This window comes from Erigeron canadensis, chromosome 1 (assembly GCF_010389155.1).
Source record: "Erigeron canadensis isolate Cc75 chromosome 1, C_canadensis_v1, whole genome shotgun sequence".
NCBI lineage: Eukaryota > Viridiplantae > Streptophyta > Magnoliopsida > Asterales > Asteraceae > Erigeron > Erigeron canadensis.
In genome coordinates, this window is record NC_057761.1 from 2,345,749 (window position 1) to 2,358,070 (window position 12,322).

Sequence of the window (12,322 nt, forward strand, 5' to 3'; positions counted from 1 at the left end):
TGATCGGGTTAGTCAGATTGTATGTAGTTGTCCCACCGGATTTTAATTTCAGCATTGTTCCCTAAAGACCATAACTATTACTCCAACACTGTGTACCTGCATAACCATTTGATCAGATCAATAGCGGTCTGCAAAATGCTTCATCTATATCTGCACTTGTAAACCGTTATGTACCATAACACTACCAATGATAATTTGAGAGATCAACCTATTTTCCCTGACCAATAACACATACATCACCATCTCTCATGACTCCCCTTCTCTAAACCCACCACCACTAATTTCACCACATCTGAGATAAAAATTTAAAAAAAAAAACTCATGTAGAATTCAAACAAGGTAACATGCATAGCTAATTTGGGATGACTAGCTCCTAGGAGCATGCTTTTCCTTTCTTATTTGTAACTTCTTTTTTCATCTACCCACTTTTCAATATGTGAGAGACAGAAGTATGCAGCAAACTGCACACTTGTTTTTTCCTAAGTAATTTACATATGGTAGACATCCATTTTTCTAGGTCGAAAGAATGTGATATCCTTCTTCCTTGACAACGTCAGAGTTGCAAATGAAACTCGATCTTTTGATTATATATTCATTGGCTCGATACAATATATCACGGTCAACTCACTTTGCAAAAACAATATTCCCAGCTAACCAACTTGACTATATTCTAAATTTGCAACGCAAAGCATGCTTTGAATCATGTTGGATCTTAAATGGACATTTATAATCATCAGAATATTTGGAAGAGTAGGAATCTGTTTCCCTTTGATGACTTTCACTTCTTTTTGGAAGGAGTCTAAATATGTACCCACTATTGATATGTGATCCTGGCGAGTCAATCTTGATCTGAATGGCCATGGATGTTTTGTTCCACCATAAAGTGTTTTTCAATAAACTAAATGGAATATATCCCACCCATGTGTGCCTACCACCATAAACATAATCATGATCATACTCCTCCTCCTCCTCCTCCTCCCAATACAAGTCATGTTCAAAATCCCCCATTGAAGAACCATTCTTTTCATGTGTCATAAATATCGTTGGAGAATAACGATCACGCTGAATAGTGAATATTGCACAAATTAGGAAACCAGAAAAGTGATTGTACCAATTCTCTGGAAGTCGTAATTGACAATTTCTCCTAAACAAATTAGGTTCAAACCATTTGGCTTTGGCAACCTCAAGTCCTTTAAGTTTGAGGCTCAAACACTGACTTTCGATAACCTTTCCCTAGTAGAAGAACATAAATTCATTTTAAGATTAATTAATAAATATAATTTACACAATTTCATTTTATTATTAGTAATAAATTAACAATATATAGCATAGAGAGTGAGAACCAAAAATACATACCTGAAGCATGGTGTCTAATAATCTCGCCCCACCCTTTCTATTCTTATGACAGTAGCCAAGCGAGATGTAGCATAACCATTTACAAGTTGTGTGTATATCACCTCTGATGATGGATTCAAGTGACTCGCACCAGTCTGCTCTGAGAATAGCTAGACTTGATGGGAGCTCAGGAAGTTCAAGAAGATTCCAGCAACCCCCCAAGTCGAGGAGTTTAAGGCAAATAAGTTTTGAGAAGCTGAAATCTAATCGTGTAAAATCATTCCATCCTAAATTTAGCTCTTTCAAATTGGATAACTCACCAATCTCATTGGGTATGTCTCCATCTTTCAGTTTACACCAACAGAGACTCAACTTTCTTAAGAAACATGGCAAACGAGAAACAATAAGCTGTTTAATACTACTACAATCCCTGTTAGAATCCAAAGATAACTCTACCAACTTATCAATCTTTGCTTCAATCTTTGGAAACTCAACAAGTGCCTTGCAACTTGAAATTTTAAGGATCTCCAGTTTTCCCGTCCCAACAATGCTCGGAAACCTTCTAAGCTTTTCACAAAAACTTACAGATACATGAACAAGACTTACATGATTTCCAAGTGATTGATGAATCTCTTCTAAGCTATCACATCGAAAAAGTATCAACTTCTGAAGAGATGGGAGTCCCCCAAAATCAGGTGTCCTGATTAGTTTTCTGGCATCAACAAGTTGGAGCTCTTTCAAACATGGCAGGTACTGATGCATACACAAGTTAAATTTGCCAAAATATTAATTAATGCCAAAGTTAATAACAGACAAGTACTCTGATGCCAAAAAGTTTCATGTTTCCAAGTTTGATCTGTGCTGTATATCAAATGCAATAATTTTATATTGTTAATCAAAAGAACAACTCAAGTACCTTGTAGCCCTTCCACAATTCTTTTTGAGAGCTTTCTTGCATAATGAAAACAACAAGCTTTGTTGGTTGAAAACTTTCAGGGAATACACTCGGCGGATACATTTTCCATTTTATATACCTCAACTCATTAGAAAGAAAACTACACCCTTCAACAAACGAATCCACGTTAACGAATCTTAATTTCTTCATGTTTGAGACAAGCATAATGAATTTGTTGGTACAGTCGTCAGCAAAATATTGTATGGCTTCAATCTTATCATTTTCCTGCAATAAAAGAAAAACGCAATATAGATTTAGTTGGAGTATCTTATCCGTATGTATATGTAACGTGTATTCTTCAATGTGCGTCTTGTAAAGCTACTATAAATTATATATACCACTGATGCATTCCTCAAACATATTTCTTGAATATCTTCTTTTCGCCAAACCCTGCTATGTTTTTCAGGATTGTTGGGATGTTGCCCTTTAACAATGTAGTGTGCCATTTCTTGAACCAGATCGTGCATATCAAACACGCCATCCTTTGAAACACTTATGAGAGCCTTTTGTATCAACACCTTTACCCCTATATGAGGATAAAAACCACAAGCATCAAGCATCACCATTGCGTCAACTTCCTTTGTTCCCCTGTGGAAACACGCAATATCCAGGAATAAATCTTTCTCTACATCTTTGAGTCCATCATAGCTAATTTTGAGCTTTTCCAGGATACCCATTTCTGGATGATCTTTTAGTCTAGCCAGTGTACTCAGCCACTCATCCTTGTCTTTTCCATAAAGAAAAGACCCCATGATTTTAAGTGCTAATGGGAGGCCATTAACATAAGAAATCACACGTAAGGAAAGATCCTCATAATCTTGTATAGGGTTATATGCATGATATGCATGTCTTTTAAAGAGCCGAATAGCCTCATCACGTGATAATAAACTCACAGGATAGACCTCATCTACCCTGTGAGATATTAGCACTTGTTCATTCCTTGTTGTAACTATTATTCGGCTGCCATCTCCAAACCAATCATGCCGTCCAGCTAAAGCTTCTAACTGCTCAAGGTCATCCACATCATCAAGAACAATCAACACATTCCTACGACCTAACATCTGTTTGATAGTGTGTTTTCCTATATCAACACTCTCAATTTCAAATTCTTTGCCAAAAACAGCTGATAAAATTTTTTCTTGTAGGCGTTTTAAACAATTCTGCTGTTTTAATTCCTCCCGAATATTTTCAACAAAGCAACAACCATGAAATTTACCAGAGATTTTCAGTTCAATGTAAATTGAAGTAGCAAGAGTGGTCTTACCACCACCCCCAATCCCCCATATCCCTACCATGCGCACACCATCTGACCCAATTCTTAAAGCCCGCTTCAAATCATTTAACCGAGTTCGCATACCGACAAGGTCTTCATCCTCAACTGCTGATTCTAAAGATGACAGCTTAACTAAAATGGAATCAACTATCACTTGGATACATTTTGCTTCAAGCCTACAGGTCAGAAGTATTTTAAGGATAATTAGTAGAGTTACACATTATGTTTACACATTCACTAACTAAATATATTTATAAACATACAAATACAATGAAGTAAAAAATTACCCGTTGGCGACTTGATAGGGTTCCCATCCGGCAATATTACTAGCATTAACAAGTGCTTTTTTCCATGATTCAACTTTTTTCTTGTTATCTTCTGACTGCTCGTGTTTGGCAAATGCTTCTCCGTATTTCCTTTTTTGTTTCCTGACATCAGAGGGATCCACATGATAGAATATGGGCATAACAATTTGCCCTGTAAGCTTATCCTTGCATTTCGTAATATGTGAAAGCTCATCCAAACACCACGAAGAATCCGCATAGTTTTCAGAAAATATGATCACCAAAAACTTGGATGTTTCTATCGCTTTCATAAGGGATGGGCCGATGGTGTCACCCCGGTCAAGTGTTACATCGTCCTTGTACGTAAGGATTCCGTGTTGTTCAAGAGCAGAGTAGAGATGGTCAACAAAGGTCTTGCGGGTATCTTCACCTCTAAAACTAAGAAACACATCATACTTCCATGACCCAATTGATGGAGATGATGATGATGCCATTATTCTTATTATTACACTACCAACTTATAAACCCACAACTTATAAACTCAAGACAGGCTGAAAAAGTGGTACCCTGCTTATGCATATACATACTCGAGACAAATTGGATCACTTGTTTTTTCAATCTAAGAGTATACCTGGAAGGAAAAGAAATGGATACCTAATAAGTGGCAGGAAATCAAAAAATGGTTTTGCAGCATCAATCAAAACAATACTGTGACAAGTATTTTTCACATTTGTTGCCTGTGTTTACAATCAATAGGGTCTATGTACCTATGGAAAAACTAAAGGAGCAGGTTGTGGATTTTTTAATTAGGAATAGACTAATGAGATTAATATTTAAATATTGGGAAGCATATACAGAGTGTTAAAATTATTGAAATGAAACCTTAGTTAAAACTGAGCTGCAGCAGGAGCGCTTGGATTGCAGAAGATTAGCAAAAATAGATAAGTATACATGTAATTATGTATGAACTGATTCTTGGTATAATGCCCAACATTGACTCTTGATGATCTGTAGTTCTTTTTTTATTATTATTTTTTTTTTGAACGATATGATCTGTAGTTCTGATTTTGATATAACGAGAGTAATTACCCGCGCGTTGCGGCGGTGAGATGGTGGGGTGATACCTAGGTTATAGAGTATGATAGGTTATAAGAGTTGATATGTCATAGAGTATGATAGTCAAATGCCTTAGCCGTACAGGCTTCGCCCTCGGATTTAAAAATTTGTCGAAAATATATCGAATGACATCTCTAATGAAAGAGTATGGAATTTTATGAACACCCATACAATTTTTATAATTTATCGATGTACGGTTTTTGAGATAAAAGATTTTGAATGAATTGGAGGAATAAATAATTTATGGATGGGAGAGAAAAAAGATGATTGGTTGAGATTTGAGGAGAGAATGGATATTATAGTTATTTTAAATAAATATAGAATAGATAGGAGGGGCATTGATGTGCAAAATCGAGCTTTAAATTTATAAACTAAAACTACCAAAGAACTCACTACTACGCACTCACGGGCAGTTGACCCGATCGTTTGTAATATAGTTGAGAGATAAGTCTGAGTTTGTTCTCAGGGACTGTGAAATGATTAGTTGCTTGTTAAATGGTTTGGAAAACAGGTGTTGCTTCGAATTTCTCCTTTGACAATTAAATAAATTGATTTGCAAAATGATTGCATAAATTTAAAAGACAAATTCAGACAATATAATTAAAAGTCATCCACCTTGACTTCCATTGACTTCAAATATGATTGCATATGATGAAGAACCAATCCTCTAGAGTTTAAAGATAGTCGTGACAAGATTATACTACTCACGTGGTACCACCAATCGTGAATAAATTATCGAATCACCTAACTACTAGTTGAATTACCCAAGCCGGTACCACCAAAACCAAGACAATTCTTCTAACAATCAGTTTTATTGACTATCAAATTATCAATTGAACCTATGTGACAATAACGTGTTACCACCAACCGATATCAATCACGTTGACAAATTTAATCTTTTCTTAAAATGATATTCACTATCATACCATGAACTAGTGATAATTACTTATAGACAAGTAACCGTTTTAAAATCACATACACATTCAACTGGTACCACCAACGAAGAATCATATGCAACCAATATCGAAATTAATTAAATGAGAAGAATTAAAATCATCAAGATCACGGAACAACGATAATTAAATAAACCCTTTTGAATTAAAAATATAGCAATCACATTATCCGTCTCGTTTCATCAAGGTGGATGATTAAACAGTTAGCCACTCATGATCAATCCACAAAAATCAATAAAGTAGGAAAGAAACATGATGTACCAATTGTTGAAGAAAATAAATTGCAAGACAATAATGTAGATACGATCTAGATGGGTGCCCGTAATATCTTCGATGAGTCTGCCTAAGTGAAACACTTGATTGGAGAAGGAAGAATCGTGATAGAGCAGCTCCTAGAAAGAGTTTGAATGCCTTAATTTTCGACTTAGGGTTTCTTATTTATACCTCCCCAAAATCTGATGCAGAAACAAAACAAAGTCTGTTTCCCTGTGCGCCCACTGCGGCGCAATGGGTCTTGACTTCTCCTCACTGCGGCGCAGTGAGGTGTTGGTCGACTTTGACTTCGGCTGACTGCGGCGCAGTGGTTCGTGTGATCACCACTGCGGCGCAGTATGATTCCACGGCTTCTTTTCTTCTTCAACAGACTGCGGCGCAGTCCTTCTGTTCAGAACCTGAAAACACTAACAAACACCATAAACGCGCCAAATGCATACAAAAACGACTTAAATCATCTACTAAAATGGCCAATAATGATGTGGGTAATGGGTATAAATTAGTCACTTAGGGAATTTTGGGGAAGTACTTAAAATCAATATTGAAAATTTCAAGTTCAATGTTGAAAATCTAGGAAAAATCTGCTTTATAATATAGTATAGATAAAAATATAAAATTAGCTTTTTCAGTTTTCAAGGTGCATTCAGAAAAAAACAGATGCTCGGTTAAAATTATGAACAAGTAGCGTTTTGATACCTTTTATGTTTGTTTTTTTATTCTTTTACAAGGATGATAATGACGTAATTTACAAATGCGCACGCAATTGATTTAGTGTAAATGGTACATACCCTCATTCATGAGGTTTTGTGAAGTTTTGGGAGTCACGAGGTCTTGTGAAGTTTGAGGAGAACATAGGTTTTGGTTTTGGTATATTTAGGTTTAAGTCTGTAATATTATTAATTGTCATACCTTTTGGATATTTATAGGCGGTTGTCCCTTGGTATTTGAAATATGCATTTCTATTTCGAAAGAGTTCTCTAGCGTGGACCCGCTTTAAACAACGTATGTTAAACCTCCCACTGTTAAATTAGGAAATGAAATTTCCAATGAAATTCACCTTTCCAAAAAAAAAAAAAAACATGAGTTTCAATCCTTTAGTCAAGAATCAAGATATTAAAAAAGTTAGTGTGTGCAAGGTTTTTCACAAGCCTCATACTCACTTTCTCTTTATATATCTAAAGCTTAAAATATGTTAAATCAAGTTTTTAGGGTTTCATTTAACATGTATAAAAAATTTATACATTTTCATATTAAAAGCTCACTTTGTAAAATTTATGATAAGCGTACAACCTTTTATGGAAGCTTTTTTGATATGTGTAAAAATAATGTGAGTTAAAATATCATGATGTTTACATCATCTAACAATTTTCCTTGTTTTTTTATTTTTTTACAAGGATAATGGCGTAATTTACATATACGCACGGACTTAATTTAGTGTCAATGGTTCATCCCTCATTCACGAGGTCTTATGAAGTTTGGGAAGGACATATAAAGTCCTTTTATGAGAGTTTGACTTGCAGGTTCAAGTTTAAATGGACAAAATTTTCCCTATTAACAAATTAGTAAGGGATATTTCCCCATGATATTTCCCCATCTTTTAATATATACTTCATTCAATATATGGTTAAGTGTGCCGGAATGCAATCAACTAATCACCAAAAGTTATTGTGTGCATGAACTCTAGGTCGGCTTTATTGTACGCAAGAAACTTAAAATTATGTTCTAAAGTATTCAAACGTGACTTGCTAAAAAGGTACTTGGTCATCTTTTATTTATATTAATTAGAAAACTTATAAATATAAGCATATATACATAAACCACACACACCTCACTCCAAATTGATCTTCTGCCGAACAAAAAAAAAATCTTCCCTCAAATTTCACAAACAATCAAATCAAATCAAAATCATTTTCCTTTTATTAAACAATTTATTAACTTGAAATTTTAATTCGATCAAATTCCGATGGGTGGTTCACACAGCCGTGATGGCTTTGATCTTTCCGACTCCGAAGACTACCGGAATTCACAGATGGAATCCAATTCTGAATCTTACGAAGACGCAAAATCTGATCATTAGAAACCGATTCCGGAAATCGATGATATCGATTCCAAACTTAAAGCATTAAAACTGAAGTATTCGTCGTCCGTACAATTGCAAAACCTAAATTCTGTCAAACTGTATCAACAAGATGAAATAGAAAGGATTGGATCTGTAAGAACTTGAACTGCTTCATATCGGAAAAGTGAAAGAATGGCGATTGCGATGGTGAACTCGGCCAGTGGTCTTTTGGCGATGCTAAATGAACTGCATCCGTCTCTCAAACTTCACGTTCTCTCTAATCTTAACAATTTCGTTGATTACTTTTGGCTTGGGATCTCTACTAGTGTTCCTATGATGTAATCCCCCTTTTTTATTATTCACATATTTAATCGATTTTATTATAAAAGCTGAGATTTTGTGTTTTTGTTATACTTTTAGAGTTCAACTGTAAGAGTAATTCATGACACCCATTTCAGGTACCAACTTAATTTTGATAAAATCATTATATAACAATTTAATGGGAAGATGATGATGTAAAGTGAGAATGATGGTGATGGTGGTTGGATTAATTGATTGGGAAAAGAAAGGGCAGAAAGAAAATGGGGAAAGTTAAGAAAGAAGAAATAATTAACAAGATAAAAAATGAGTATTATGTGAACTAACCGAGACCACATAAGCATCAGCCGGTTACATTGTCACTTTGAACTTAATTTCAAGTTTTTTGTATACAATAAAGCCGACCTATAGTTCGTGCATACAATAACTTTTGGTGATTAGTTGACTGCATTCCGGCGCACTTAACCCTTCAATATATAATCCGCAGCCTTTTAATTGCCTTCTTGGATTAATCCAGCAACAACATTTCTCTTTAGTAGGTTTATCATTTATGGATACTTTTCTTTATCATTTTTTTATATTTGGTGCTTGCTATAGATTTTCTTATAACCAACTTTAGACTTTTTCAACCATATATAGTACTCATATTCTATTTTTTATTATTTTTATAAAAAAGGTAATTGGATGAAAACCCCCTGATTCCGTGTACCATTTGATACCCACTAATCCCCCAGTCAGACAAGCGTCCAAGTGATTCTCAACCACTTAATAATCCCATGATTATCTCAAGTTTGTCTTTAGCAAGACTCGAACCCATGACCTCCCCTGAAAAATGACGGCTGGTGGCCATTGGTTATTACCTAATGGTTTTTTTTTTTATTATTTTTATAGGCGTATGAGTGTAGGTGTTTTCCTTTTGGTTTCATTTGATATTGGATTTTGAAACTTTATTGTTATTTACTTATAAGTTTTTAAAAATCAAAAAGTTCATACAAAGATAAGAAAATTTTAAGAAGCTTCGTTGGTCATGACTCATAAACAATCTTATAAAAGCTTGTTTTCTGGTAAAACTAAAGGAAAATTTTGTTCAATCAATCAAGGATTTCTTATATGTAAAGATAAAATTATATTTTTTTTAATCCGAAGTTGTTAAAATTTTCAATTACAGTGTCCAAGTGAAAAAATTACATTTTTGATACCTGATGTTGGTTGTTTTTTTCGTTTTTAATACCAAGCACATATATCGTTTGTTTTTCGTTATCGCCCTCATGTGACCAACACGTGAGGGTATCAAAACTGAAAAACATTTTCACTTAGAGACTAACACCTTCAAATACCAAAAATGTAATTTTCTCAAAAATTAATGTCTATGGGTTTTTTTAAGAGTTTATTTAATTTTTCTAACACATTTAATTTTGGGGATTTTATCTACATTTAATATAACATATATACGAGTACTATTTTTAAAATTACTATTTTAGCTCAATTGTGTAACAATTGAATTTGGCTTCCAAGTCGCTACTTGTTGAGACGATTATGTATATTGTATGGCGGTTGATTTGGAACATACTATTTTAGCTCAATTGTGTAACGATTGAATTCGGCTTTCAAGTAGTTACTTGTTGAGACGATTATGTATATTGTATGACGATCGATTTAGAACATACTATTTTAGCTCAATTGTGTAACAATTGAGTCCGGCTTTCAAGTTGTTGCTTGTTGAGACGATTATGTATATTGTGTGGCGGTCAATTTGGAAATTTGTCAATAAATAAATCTTCCGCTCCGTTATAAAACCCGGTAAAGTTGTTCACAAGTTGTTCATTAAATGAGGTTTTTTTTACTAACAAGTTATCCTTATGTTTATCACTTAACCTTAAAAGATTTTTAAAAATAATACTCGTCTATATGTTATAATATAATGTAGATAATAACCCAAAACTTAAGTGTGTTAAAATAATTAAATAAACTCTTCAAAAACCCATGACCATTATTTTTCAAAAAGTTTCATTTTTGGTATATGAAGTTGTCAAAATTTTCAATTATAGTCTCTAAGTGAAAAAAAATTCATTTTTGATACCGTCACGTGAGGGCGTTAACTGAAAAAACAAACGGCATATGTGACTAGTATCAAAAATGAAAAAATAACCAACTTCAGATACCAAAATGTAATTTTTTCATTAAAAAACTATAAATGAAAATTTTAACAACTCCAGGTAACGAATTTATATTTCTAAATGAAAACTATTACTAAAATTTTACAATTCAACATGAATAGTTTTAAAATACAATAACTCTATCTCTATCTCTACTATCTCTACTGCTGGATAAAGCATTTGTTCCCTTCAAATTTTTTCAACTTTTAACTTTTCAACTTTCAACTTTTCAACAACCACTCATTTTTCTCTCTCCCTAAATCTCAACCAATTATTTTTTTTCTCTCTCATCCATAAAACATTTTATTCTCTACTTCATTCAAATTATTTTATCTCAAAAAGCGTACATCGATAAATTATAAAAATTATATGAGTGTTCTTAAAATTTCATGCTCTTGCATTAGAGATGTCATTCGATATACTTTCGATGAATTTTTAAATCTGATGGCGGAGCCCGTACGGCTAAGACATTTGACTATCACACTCTATGACCTATCACACTCTATGACTTATCACTCTCTCATCTTACCGCCGGAATGCGCGGGTACTTACCCTCGTTATTAACAATAAAAATGTCAAATAGTTTTAAGAAAAAAAAAAGTTTTAAACTAAACAAACTAAAGCTAACATTAAAATATACACTATCAGAGTATCAGTCATCGGTATAAAATTAATAGATACATCACTAAAAAATTATGGAACTTTCGGTATAAGCTCATCTGTGGGCTTGTTTGTCATGGGCTATAAACAGAAACAACCCAACAGGAAAAGCTGTTACTTATATAAAAAAAAATTAATTATAAATGTTGCTATTTGATAGAGTAATTCGAAAATTAAAACAATGGCATTTTAATTTCCTGTAGCATTTTTCTCAATTTTTTGTTTTATTTTACATTAAGAGTGTATTCTTGAGTTTTTTTTAAAAAAAAAGAAAGGGGAAGATTAGATAGGGAAAGAAAGGATAGAAGATTAGATTTATAAAAGTCATTCTTGAGTTTGAAAGGAAAGTGAAAGAAAAATAATCGGAACAATCACCGGAAACCTGCAACCACCGCCGGAAACTTGCAACCATCGCCGAAAACCTCCAACCACCGCCGGAAACCACCCTTTCCACCTGCAACCACCCCTTCCACGCAACCACCACCTGCAACAGCCACCGGAAACCTGCAACCACCCCCTGCAACGCAACCACCACCGGAAACCTGCAACTTCCACCTGCAACCACCACTTCCACGAGTTTCCTTCCAAATCAGGCCAAAATGGCCAGAAAACTTTTGGAGGAAAAAACCTTGATTTTTTCTTCCCTTCACTTTCTTTTATTTTAAAAAAAAAAGTCAAGAATATAAAAAGGTGATTTTTCTTATCTTTCTCTTTCTAAACAAAACTCAATAATGCAACCTAAATCTAACTAGAGACATATACCCATCATCTTTTTAAATTAAGGGAAATCAGATATGCAGCATATATGCTGCCCTCACACTTCTTCTTCAATTTGACATATGCTAAATTAAATACCCATCCCCCTGATTTTCATATGCAGGAGCCGATATTATATACTGTTAACAACATATATATATATATGATAACCCCTTAAATTAAT

General features: G+C 34.0%; 1 protein-coding gene across 1 annotated transcript; it reads right to left on the reverse strand.

The window, feature by feature from the left end:
* Nucleotides 1–663: 663 nt before the first annotated feature.
* On the reverse strand, nucleotides 664–4,341 carry LOC122585483 (disease resistance protein Roq1-like). The gene is made up of 5 exons (XM_043757610.1): nucleotides 3,851–4,341; nucleotides 2,629–3,739; nucleotides 2,252–2,515; nucleotides 1,357–2,088; nucleotides 664–1,233 (listed from the first exon to the last, which is right to left on the reverse strand). Exons 1-5 carry the CDS (start codon nucleotides 4,339–4,341, stop codon nucleotides 664–666), a joined length of 3,168 nt encoding a protein of 1,055 aa, XP_043613545.1.
* Nucleotides 4,342–12,322: the final 7,981 nt, after the last annotated feature.

Excerpts from the sequence above, each read along its gene's own strand:
- LOC122585483 (XM_043757610.1), bottom strand. The coding sequence starts at position 4,341 with ATGGCATCATCATCATCTCCATCAATTGGGTCATGGAAGTATGATGTG. Across the intron at positions 3,740-3,850 it reads CCCTATCAAGTCGCCAACGG|GCTTGAAGCAAAATGTATCC; the intron begins GTAATTTTTTAC and ends TCTGACCTGTAG. Across the intron at positions 2,516-2,628 it reads GTTTGAGGAATGCATCAGTG|GAAAATGATAAGATTGAAGC; the intron begins GTATATATAATT and ends CTTTTATTGCAG.